This window comes from Gymnoscopelus microlampas, assembly GCF_963454915.1.
Source record: "Gymnoscopelus microlampas genome assembly, chromosome: 14".
Lineage (NCBI taxonomy): Eukaryota > Metazoa > Chordata > Actinopteri > Myctophiformes > Myctophidae > Gymnoscopelus > Gymnoscopelus microlampas.
Genome location: NC_139951.1, coordinates 50,664,634 through 50,677,298, shown reverse-complemented (window position 1 = coordinate 50,677,298; position 12,665 = coordinate 50,664,634). Strand labels below are relative to the sequence as shown.

Genomic DNA, 12,665 nt, shown 5'->3' with positions numbered 1-12,665 from the left:
TTCAGAGTTACCAATTAAGATAAGATATAATATTATATTATAATGAGCATTAGTGAGGACCAATTATATGAAGATTGAAAATGGTGTGTTCCTTTAACCTGTGACCACGTTGATGTCAGGGTACAGTTCCTCGTTCAGACTGACGGCGGCGCTGTTCCTCTCGAACCAATCCCTGAGCTCCTTCTTTACTGCAGCCGAACCACACAGACGATACAGACCCACCACCTGCAGACAGACAGGCAGACAGACAGACAGACAGACAGACAGACAGACAGACAGACAGACAGACAGACAGACAGACAGACAGACAGACAGGCAGGCAGGCAGGCAGGCAGGCAGGCAGGCACGCAGGCAGGCAGACAGACAGACAGACAGACAGACAGGGAGGCAGGCAGACAGACAGACAGACAGACAGACAGACAGGCAGGCAGGCAGGCAGGCAGGCAGACAGACAGACAGACAGACAGACAGACAGACAGACAGACAGACAGACAGGCAGGCAGGCAGGCAGACAGACAGACAGACAGACAGACAGACAGACAGACAGACAGTGATAAAGAGAGAGAGACAGACAGACAGACAGACAGACAGACAGACAGACAGACAGACAGACAGACAGACAGACAGACAGACAGGCAGGCAGGCAGGCAGGCAGACAGACAGACAGACAGACAGACAGACAGACAGACAGACAGTGATAAAGAGAGACAGACAGACAGACAGACAGACAGACAGATGTTTATCAGATTGTGATACTAAACTAAATCACTTCACATTTAGGAGCAACAATCGATTCTCTTCAATGATGGAAACCAATAGGTTTAAAACGTTGGAGCACATGATCCAGTGTTTTAGGATTCTGACGTCTGCCCGGCAACCAGGATTCTAGTGAGTGGATGTGCATGGATTAACCCTTAAAAGCATATGTCATTTCATATTTCAACCACTTTAACCATTATTGCCTTCGTCACAAATCACCAGGACTATTGTAACCCTCTTTTTTCCGGTCTCCCTCTAAAAACCATCAACCACCTTCAACTGGTCCAAAATACTGCAGCTAGGGTTCTTACTAGAACCAGAACATGTGAGCATATCACCTGTTCTGGCCTCACTACACTGTGGCTACCTGTGGTTTTAAGAATTGATTTTAAAATATTATTGTTTGTTTTTAAATCACGAAACAGCCTTGCACCCGCCTATATCTCAGACCTTTTGTCTCCTTACATCCCTTCCTGCGACTTTAGATCATCAGACCAGCTGTTGCTTGTTGTAAAAACATCTAATATGGTTACAGAAGGGGATAGAGTATATCGTCGGTGTCCAGCCGGGACCAGCTAACTCCATTTTCATTTTTTTTTTTTTCATAAATCAATGCTATTGAACCCCCTTTACATCTGTGTAAAGTTTTTTTTTTATAATAACCTATGAAAAGTATTAAAAAGCGCCTCTGACGAAAACTCCCAACTCCATTGGATCCTCAAACTGTCCGTCAAAAACAAACAACTCCCCCCTCCTCTAATGCTCTCCACTGCTGCATACTATATATACAGGGTTTTTGCCAATTGTCAAATATGAATACTACAGATTTTAAAAAACGTAATTCAGACTTTTTTTTTGGACCAATTATCAGATATAAATTTGGACAGTTTTCACTGTGTAATTTCAGCGTTAAACCAATATGCAGGATGTGACTGAATATCACTCATGTCAGACTGCATTCATGCTTTACCCTCCACCTTTAGCAGAGACTTTAAGTGAACAGTCATTTGCTCTCGGCTCTGGTCACCGTTTTGCGGGGTGTTTTCACCAACCCAGTGACTGGAAGGTTTAGGCAACACACAACACACAACAGTGTAATAATAAAATGTTGATGGATAGGTAAATGCAACTGTGGTTGTTATTGTTAGTGCAGTAGGCTACAGATTTGATAGGCTACAGATTCTATTATTCATGAATGTATTTTTTATTGATATGCCATTTATTTATTGTTGGTGTGCCATGATTGCTTTTGTTAAATACATTTAGTATTGAGTATTGAGGCAGAATTGTTTGTTGTACTCAACTGTAGAAGAACAACAGTGGTAACAGTTAGATCCATGGATGTTTCCAATGCATGTTAAAATAAAAGTTGTTTAAGTACAGCATTCAGCTTGATCTATAGTATATGAGGATGGCGCACACCATAAATAGCTGATCTTCAAGCTCACAATGCGTTGTGATGTGTTGTGAGCTTTGAGATTCATTGTCAGCTGTTCTTATCAATGATGGACAAAACCTCCTAACTCCACTCAATGATGGACAAAACCTCCTAACTCCACTCAATGATGGACAAAACCTCCTAACTCCACTCAATGATGGACAAAACCTCCTAACTCCACTTGAGCTGGATTTGGGTAAAGTGGTGATAATATAATGACACATGCAAGTATCTGATAATATATAAAGTCACAATACCAAGTTTGATGAGGCAGTATTGCTTTGTTTTAAAAATATAAGGTTTTCTTCATTTTCTGAAAAATGTATATTTTGTTTTTCATTTCCTGAACAATTACCATTTTGGAGTTAGCTGGTTCCGGCCGGACAGCAGAGATACTGTATCTATAGAGCATTTGCTGTTAGGGCTCCACTTTTATGGAATAATCTTCCTCTGGTATTTGGACACGTTATACCTCACTGGACATTTTTAAACCTCGTCTAAAGACTGTTTTAGACTGTCTTTTAACTAGAGCTCTTGACCCATGTGAGGACTCCATTGTATGGCCTCTATTGTTGTTTTCTGCTTTCTTGCTGTTTGTGTTTGTTTTTAAATGAACTGTCTGTGTCTTGTTTTTCTGTGTTTTGTGTTGTTTTCCGCACACTGTTGTGTCTGTTGTGGGTTGTGTTGTGAAGCACTTTGTAAACTTGTTTTTAAAAGGCACTATACAAATAAAGATTATTATTATTATATCATTATATTATTCTATACTTTGGCTATTGAAAACATAGCAGATCTACAAGCTCATAGCTCGTCACCGAGTGCCGCGTTATGAGCTTGTAGATCTGCTATTTATTTTAATCGTGAAAAATTGTGCAAATCTTTGAATATATATATATTTTTCAAAGCGAACATTTGTAACTCAAATCTTTGCTTCTGTGGGATTGTACAAATGTTCAGTTTTTTTGTGTTTATGTTTTATTTACATGGTTCAATTTGAGGGATTTTTCAAACAATAGTAGATCTACAAGCTCATAGCACGGCACTATGTTTCACAAATCACTGAATGTGAGATGTGTTGCCATATTGTGTGAGAGAAACAAGCAACCAGGTCGAGGAAAACAAGCCCAAAAGAAGCCACTATGGAACACATGAGCAGTTCAAACATATACATCAGCTATTTGAAAACAGCCGATCTACAAGCTCACAACGCGTCGCGATGCGACACGTTGTGAGCTTGTAGATCTGCTATTTTCAAATAAAATTTTGGGGGGAAATTATTTGTATACAGTTTTATACAATTATGCAGACAGACAGACAGACAGACAGACAGACAGACAGACAGACAGACAGACAGACAGACAGACAGACAGACAGACAGACAGACAGACCTTCAGTCCTCTCTTCTCTATCTCTGCCACTGTCTTCTGGATCAGGATGGGGACAGTGGACGCAGTTCCTTCTCTCTCCACCAGGCGGTGCAACTCCACTCCAAACACACTGGGAGAGGCCTCACTGCTGGACTGCACACACAGACAGACAGACAGACAGACAGACAGACAGACAGACAGACAGGCAGGCACACAGACAGACAGACAGACAGACAGACAGACAGACAGACAGACAGACAGACAGACAACCATCAAATATAAATGTGTTATGCTAAACCCCATCGATTGATGCAGGCGATTGACCAAGATATGACTATATATGGCTGGCATGGATATTCAACCGTGGGGACCTTTCTTGTGGCCCCTGGAACAATTTATACATTTTCTATTAATACGATCTTTTTTTTTTTAAATGGGGGCGAGTGAAAGTTACAGGTATGGTCTGTTATTAGCCTGATTATCAGACTGAGCTTCAGTCTGACATTGGCTGCAGTGTCCGCGATTACCAGGGGGAGGGGATTCAACTTGCCCTAAACCAATCACAAGTACACGTTTTTTTTTTGTTTTTTTTTCCCTTCTCCCGTGACGTATACATGGTTCTCCTCCACATGTGGGACACAAACAATGCTTGAAACCCGAAACCATGCCGAAAACACCGGCTGCCCTGGTTCTGGGGACTGTAGGAGCAAAAAGAGAGACGGGTCAGGATTTAATTCATAAATGTAAGTTTGCTCATCCTGGAGCTTCGTTCACTATTTCAGTAATAAATGTCTTTGCACAACAATGTTAACTATAAAGATAACGATGTGGCCATTCAGCCACATTGATGAATTGTCTATTCTTATATTCTGTATTATTCTATACCTGCATATTATTCTATTCATGTATATTTTCATCCACGGCTCTGGTCCAGCTGTTTCTTTTTTCTTTTTCCTTTATTTATTCAGGGAAGCCCATTGAGAGCAAGCTCTCTTTTTCAAGGACGCCCTGATGACAGCATATAAAGTATACATATACAATGAAAAACAACAACAAACATTTGAATCATATTACAGTGTCACAGATGCAAGTAAACATAGAGTTACATGAAGCAGGTGCAATCACTGTGTAGTGTGTCATCGAGAAGCACCCTAAATGTCTCAATTGAGACCAATCGCTCCAGTTTCAGAGAGTCCTGAAGTTTGTTCCATTTGTGTGGAGCATAATACATGAAAGCAGTCTTTCCTTGTTCACTGCTCTTAAGTGGACTGGTATATCTAATGTGGGTTTGTGAATGTGTTGAATAGACCTGTAACCTTAGGTTCCAGAAGTGAGGATAGGTACAAAGGAAGCTTAACACACAAGGCCTTATAAATACATAAAATACAATGTTGCTCTCTACGCACAGTGAGAGATGGCCAACCCCCTTTATCATATAATAAAATACAGTGATGGGTGAGATAATCATCGCCAGTAATAAAACGCAGGGCACTGTGGTAGACTGCATCAAGAGGCTTCAGTGTGGAGATTGAAGCATGCATATACAATATGTCCCCATAGTCAAAAACAGACATTATTACAGATTGAATTAAAAGTCTTTCTGCTGGAAAAGGAAAAACAGGACCTGTTTCTATAGAGGAAACCTATTTGTCCTCTTAGTTTTTTGATTAGGTTCTCGATATGAACCTTAAATGAGAGCTTGGCATCTAGCCAGATGCCCAGGTACTTATAAGAAGTGACCAGCTCAATTAGTTCACCTTTCAGAGTACAAATACCGGTAAAGGGATTTAAATCTGGAGACCTAGTAAAAAACATGCATTTTGTTTTATTGGAGTTTAAGACAAGCTTGAGGTCAATTAGAGCCTGTTGAAACCTACTGAAGGCGGTCTGCAAACTTGCGGTGGCCACTTCCAATGTTGGGCCAATACTGTATAAAATGTTTGAGACGTCAGAAGTGATCACGGAATTTGCCGTCGCTTTGAAATGACGCTGAGTGCATTCTGATCCTTTGAGGGAAACCGCTCGACCACTCCGTCCTCGCAAATAATCCTCGGCTCCTCGCAGGGGCGGGGCTTAGGCACGAGTGGAGGAAGCGAGGAGAGTGAGCGAGTGACCGAGCTTTGGGGAATGGAATTCAGCCATAGGCTCACATTATGACACCAGACCAAGAGGAGCAGTCCACTCAGAGAGTGGGCGGGGTCTATGGTCTGGAACCAGGCTTGAGCTTATCATAATCACAGTAATCCTAATCATATTCCATCATATTCAAGGGCTTTTGGAGATAAATGAGACTGCAGTCACGACGTCAGATGTAGGTGGATCCGCGGATCTCTTGTGATTGGTTTAGGGAAATTTGAATCCCCTCCCCCTGGTAAGGCAGTATAGTGGGCGTGTCTATTAGTAGTATTTATACCTGAGGCAGTATAGTGGGCGTGTCCCATTGCTCCTGGAGTGACAGTTTGATGTACAGCAAACCTCTGGGCTCCAACTTCACACAAAGCTGCTGACTACGACACGCTGAGAGACAGACAGACAGACAGACAGACAGACAGACAGACAGACAGACAGACAGACAGACAGACAGACAGACAGACAAATTAACATCTCTTCTTGGTATAAATTGAACCAAACGGACCCTTACAGGTCTGTAACTGTCAGAGTCATGGAGGTCTTGAAGTTAAACAGTTTATAGCCGTTTTGACAACCCGTGCGCATTGGCTACAAGTGGGCGTGCCATCAGATCAGGAAGCAGGCCACACTTTACCCAATCAAATGTAGTGGGCGGGATTTACGTGTGTGCCGTTCCTTCCCCACTGGAAACAAACCAAAACTCATGTAACAATAGTGTCCTCAGAGCAGACAAAACCACGGAAAGTCAGTAACATTTTAACTTGCTCTTTCATCATAGAAACAAGTGGGCAAATAACCAAAACCATCCATGTTCTCTGTGAGAAGTGGTGTTAGTGTTCTGTGTAGAAATATTGTTAGTGGGAATGAATGAAAACATAGTCGCACCACCGGAAGTGAAAGGCTGAAGGCAGACCAAAACCCCGGTTTCCCTGAGCACGGGTCGTCCGTTCAGCTCCGCCCAGAGCCAAGTGAAGAAGTAAAAAATCACACGTAGCCAAGGTAGCGGCGCCTTGATACATTTTGTCATCGATATGTGTTTATAATGTGTTTATAGCCATGTGTCACGTGAAGCTTGACCAATCACTTTGTTGACGGGTCTGACCAATCAGAACGTTGACGGGTCTGACCAATCAGAACGTTGACGGGTCTGACCAATCAGAACGTTGACGGTGAACACGGACAAAGAGCAGGATCGCGCCGCTAAAAACAGCAGAGGGCGCTGTTTTGACTTTTTATTTGGCGATGGGTTCCCAGATTGATAGAACACTGCTATAATAATAGTGTTTCAGACATGAAGTCCACTCAGCATCTCTGACAGCGAGCCTGTTCAGTCTCATTAACCATTTAAGACCTGAAGCCCATTCTACAAATGTCTTCTAAATCCTAAAACAAACGTATGTTGCTGTAATATCAGAGGTTCTCATATTGTCAAGGACCCCCACAATGATATGTATGTATCCCTCCGCCTACGGACTCAGGGACTGACTCAGGGACACAATGTAAGTGCCTTCCACAGCGTTTCAAAGATCGTCGATTTAAGGTTACACTGGCAACTGGATAAAAAAACATGTTTAATATCTTGGCGGGTAATGTGTTAAGTATAAAATAATGCTTTTTTAGTTCAAATCTAAAAGTGACACAGACACGTTCCTGGTCTTAACACATTGACCGCCAGAGATTAATCTCATAATGTACTCACCAGCGCCAACGTTTTATTGTTGTTTTTTGTTTTTTTCAGGTCGACATAGACCTTGTTAAAATCCTTAAAATTGCACTGTTTGTAAACATCGCGGACATCTGCCTGCTTCTACCAGTGAAGAACGCGTGTCAAACGGTGCCTCCATGTTGTAGTTAGAACGGTTTATGTTAAACAGTGATCGACGAGGAGAAGAAAACAACAAGGAGAAAATTAAGTTTCACTTTCGTCATTATAACGAAGGCTGACGGCATCGGCAAAACCGGAATCCCTAATAAGGGCTTTCCGGTGGTGTTACAATGAAATGGTCTGTGTAGAAAATTGAAAAAAGTTGGGGTTTTTTTGAAAAAAAAGGAAAAAGCACCACGGCCCGTAGGCTACGGGATCGGCGCTTTACAGTTGGATTTATCGGCCCGTAGGCTCATGCCGGGCGGGTAGAGTGTTAATGGGTTAATGTTGGATGCTACAGTTTATGCTTTTATGATTTGAACAGGAAACACACTTAAAAGGTGAACTGCACCTTTAAACAGAGGAGGGATGGAGACTCCGCCCAAGCCACAAACTCTGTTTCTGGTTGGTCCACTGCTCGAGGGGGTGGTGCTACCCGATGAGGAAGTATGGCTCTGATTGGTCCCCGGGGCTGTAACCCCACCCAATCCCTGTGGGCAGACTGTAAGACAGACAGACAGACATTATTTATTATTATTAAAATTATCATTATTTTTATTATTATTTATAATTATTTTGTATTTTTATCATTACCTGTTGTCAGTACTATCAGACGTAACTGTATTTTATTATTATTATCATTATTATTCTTACCACTAGGGGTCAGCACTATGAGTCGTAACTGTCTTTTATTATTAGTATTAGTATTATTCTTACCACTAGGGGTCAGCACTATGAGTCGTAACTGTCTTTTATTATTATTATTATTATTATTCTTACCACTAGGGGTCAGCACTATGAGTCGTAACTGTCTTTTATTATTAGTATTAGTATTATTCTTACCACTAGGGGTCAGCACTATGAGTCGTAACTGTCTTTTATTATTATTATCATTATTATTCTTATCACTAGGGGTCAGCACTATGAGTCGTAACTGTCTTTTATTATTATTATCATTATTATTCTTATCACTAGGGGTCAGCACTATGAGTCGTAACTGTCTTTTATTATTATTATTATTCTTACCACTAGGGGTCAGCACTATGAGTCGTAACTGTCTTTTATTATTATTATCATTATTATTCTTACCACTAGGGGTCAGCACTATGAGTCGTAACTGTCTTTTATTATTATTATCATTATTATTCTTACCACTAGGGGTCAGCACTATGAGTCGTAACTGTCTTTTATTATTATTATTATTCTTACCACTAGGGGTCAGCACTATGAGTCGTAACTGTCTTTTATTATTATTATTATTATTATTATTCTTACCACTAGGGGTCAGCACTATGAGTCGTAACTGTATTTTATTATTAGTATTATTCTTACCACTAGGGGTCAGCACTATGAGTCGTAACTGTCTTTTATTATTATTATTATTATTATTATTATTCTTACCACTAGGGGTCAGCACTATGAGTCGTAACTGTCTTTTATTATTAGTATTAGTATTATTCTTACCACTAGGGGTCAGCACTATGAGTCGTAACTGTATTTTATTATTATTATTATTCTTACCACTAGGGGTCAGCACTATGAGTCGTAACTGTCTCGCTCTCTCCAGCTCCAGGTGGAAGGTGTGGTTTAGTGAGAGGGCGGAGCCGCCGAGTGGCAGGAGGGCGGTCCTAGCTCGGGTTACACCGTCTATCTGGATGGCCAGGAACACCTGTCTGTCTGACCTGATGACACACAGACAGACAGTCAGACAGACAGACAGACAGACAGACAGACAGACAGACAGACAGACAGACAGACAGACAGACAGACAGACAGACAGAAGGCAGGCAGACAGACAGACAGACAGACAGACAGACAGACAGAAGGCAGGCAGACAGACAGACAGACAGACAGACAGACAGACAGACAGACAGACAGACAGACAGACAGACAGACAGAAGGCAGGCAGACAGACAGACAGACAGACAGACAGACAGACAGACAGACAGACAGACAGACAGACAGACAGACAGACAGGCAGGCAGGCAGGCAGGCAGGCAGGCAGGCAGACAGACAGACAGACAGACAGACAGACAGGCCCTCATTTATCATCTGGACACATGTATCCACTCCAACATGTATATCTATCACACTAATAAATAATCCCTGTGAAAACATTTTACAAACTCATTTAAACAAACTGCTTTAACAGTCATTCAGATAAGATTGCAGATCTGGCTGCATTGGCTGTTTGAAAATAGCAGATCTACAAGCTCACAACGCGTCGCATCGCTATTTTCAAAATATACGAGCGCTTGTGCGAGAGCATTTTCGGGAGTCGGGACCACTGGGAGATCGGATATTTAACCCTCCCAACCAACACCACCCTTCATCCACTAATGTTCATGCATTCATTCATCAGTCACTCCATAAACGTTCAGATTATGAGTGGCTCTCCAGGTTCTCTCTCATGAACGTGCGCAGCCCGCCCGAGTCTCATGGGGAATACATCCTACATGACTGTTTTATTTTAGTGTAACTCGAACGCGCACTGCTCGGTACGGGTTAAATAAACTAATATACAAACATATTCCATTCATAGTGATGTGAGTGGTGTCATCATCTGTCATTCATGAAGGCTACTAGCCTACTTGACAAAGACTGTACCGTTACGGAATACATGAAAGACGTGTGTGTGTGTGTGTGTGTGTGTGTGTGTGTGTGTGTGTGTGTGTGTGTGTGTGTGTGTGTGTGTGTGTGTGTGTGTGTGTGTGTGTGTGTGTGTGTGTGTGTGTGTGTGTGTAACTTGACAGGCAGCGAGGAGAGCGGGGGAAAGTCTTTTTTTATTGTCTTTCCATGCTTCGTTTGGTCGTATTCTGGTTCTTCATGTCGTAAATTTGGGGCGTTTGGAGAATACTTAAGGTGTTATTTAAATGACGCTTGTTTTGAGCCGTCACATTCATCAGCGCTCTGACCAAATGTACGCTAGGATCAGCTGTATAGGATCGCTTCATAAATGTCACTTGGACGTTGGCATAAGGTCAACTATAGGCAAAAGAAAAAATGCTGTTTTTTTACACTCCATTGATAAATGAGGGTCAGTGTGTTGCAGAGCATGTGAGCGGAGCGAGACCATTGTTTTTACGCAGCGGGGGGGCGGGTTTATAAAAAGATTGGAGCGCTACTCGGAGCGAGGACCGCCTGCCGCTCCAAGCCGCTCCGGCGGGGGCTCTGCCCACCGCCATGTTTGAGCATGCCCGGACGTACGGACTCCACAGACATCCAGAAGTGACGCACAGCGCACGTCCACGATCAGGATTTCAAATTCAATTCAAATTTCGACAATTTTTTCTCTTGAGAGAGGTGTGCAAATCAACGTGAGCGGCGGGGAGCTGAGCGGGGGGGGGGGAATCAACATGAGCGAATAGCGAGCGTGACAACAGCCCCCTGGAGCCACGAGCGGCATTTCCCCCCCCCGCTACACTCCGCTCACATGCTCCGGTGTGTTAGTACCTGGTCTTAATAAATGAGGGTCAGTGTGTTAACCCATTGATACCTGGAACGTATCTGTGTCACTTTAGATTTCATTGGCTATTCAAAAATAGCAGATATACAAGCTCATAGCGCGGAACCGAGTGCCGCGCTATGAGCTTGTATATCTGCTATTTTAGAAAAATATTGAAAAAAAATATTTGAGCTTTTTTTCAAAAAACTGTTAGGATTTAGATTTTTTTAAAGAATCGCCTCAGGTCTTAATGGGTTAATAAATGAGGGTCAGTGTGTTAATAAATGAGGGTCAGTGGGTTAATAAATGAGGGTCAGTGAGTTAATAAATGAGGGTCAGTGTGTTAATAAATGAGGGTCAGTGTGTTAATAAATGAGGGTCAGTGTGTTAATAAATGAGGGTCAGTGTGTTAATAAATGAGGGTCAGTGGGTTAATAAATGAGGGTCAGTGTGTTAATAAATGAGGGTCAGTGTGTTGGTACCTGGTCTTGCTCATGTCCTCCAGGCCCAGCAGATGAACGGTTAACAGTCCAGTGACCCTCTTGGCGCAGCGGGGCTGGTCCGAGCCCACGTACAGACGGAAGGAAGTGACATCACAGCCCGGCGGCTCCGCCCCCCCAGCGCCGCCCCCGCCCGGCAGGGAGGAGGGAGGGGGCTGTTGTCGTGGCAACAGCTCGGGGGAGTCGCCATCGCTAAGGTAACCTGAAGTACCGGACCAATAGAAATGATCTATTTGTTACATTATGATATGGACCAATAGAAATGATCTATTTGTTACATTATGATATGGACCAATAGAAATGATCTATTTGTTACATTATGATATGGACCAATAGAAATGATCTATTTGTTACATTATGATATGGACCAATAGAAATGATCTAGTTGTTACATTATGATATGGACCAATAGAAATGATCTATTTGTTACATTATAATATGGACCAATAGAAATGATCTATTTGTTACATTATAATATGGACCAATAGAAATGATCTATGTGTTACATTATGATATGGACCAATAGAAATTATACATTTGTTATTAAATCATAATATCTAGTTCATAAATGAGTGTTTGGTTTGATTATTTCTATATTTTAACAATGTTTCTTGCCAATAATTTTTATACTCTGTTTATTCTCTTTTAAATGGAGCCTCATTTGTTATGAACATGGATTTGTGGGATTAACAACACTTCTCTGACAATTCATATAATATCATTTAATGTAATGTCATTTATATATTAATATATATATATATATATGAATATAATGTGGGTGGAACCCATGAAACATGACATTACATGACATTAAATTACAGTCATTTAGCAGACGCTTTTATCTAAAGTGACTTACAGTAAGTGCATTCAACATAGGTAGGGAACTAAACTACTTATCACCAGAAGTATAGGGCATCGCAATTGCGGCCACTTCCTGGTACCACTGCAAAATACTCAATGCATTTTTCCCATTGACTTTTCCAAAAATATTTATATCAATTAATTTAAGCCTAGAATCAAGCTATCCAGGCTCCCAGTGAATCATGACCATTAAACGTTTTTTTTCTGTGATTTTTTAAAATTTTATATTTAATTATATGATATACTATATTTAATAAATACCCTTTGTTTTGCCGTTTTCAAAAAAGTTTTTTCACAGAAA

At 41.5% G+C, this 12,665-nt stretch overlaps 1 protein-coding gene across 1 annotated transcript in view; it reads right to left on the bottom strand.

The window, feature by feature from the left end:
* The window catches only part of syde1 (synapse defective Rho GTPase homolog 1), a 38,726-nt gene that overhangs the window by 8,904 nt on the left and 17,157 nt on the right, over positions 1-12,665 (bottom strand). The window contains exons 8-13 of the mRNA XM_084078048.1: positions 11,486-11,705; positions 9,080-9,240; positions 7,911-8,060; positions 5,978-6,081; positions 3,586-3,717; positions 99-225 (exon numbers count right to left, since the gene is read on the bottom strand). Of these exons, the coding sequence (XP_083934174.1) occupies positions 99-225; positions 3,586-3,717; positions 5,978-6,081; positions 7,911-8,060; positions 9,080-9,240; positions 11,486-11,705 (894 nt within the window). The remainder of the gene's footprint in view (positions 1-98; positions 226-3,585; positions 3,718-5,977; positions 6,082-7,910; positions 8,061-9,079; positions 9,241-11,485; positions 11,706-12,665) is intronic.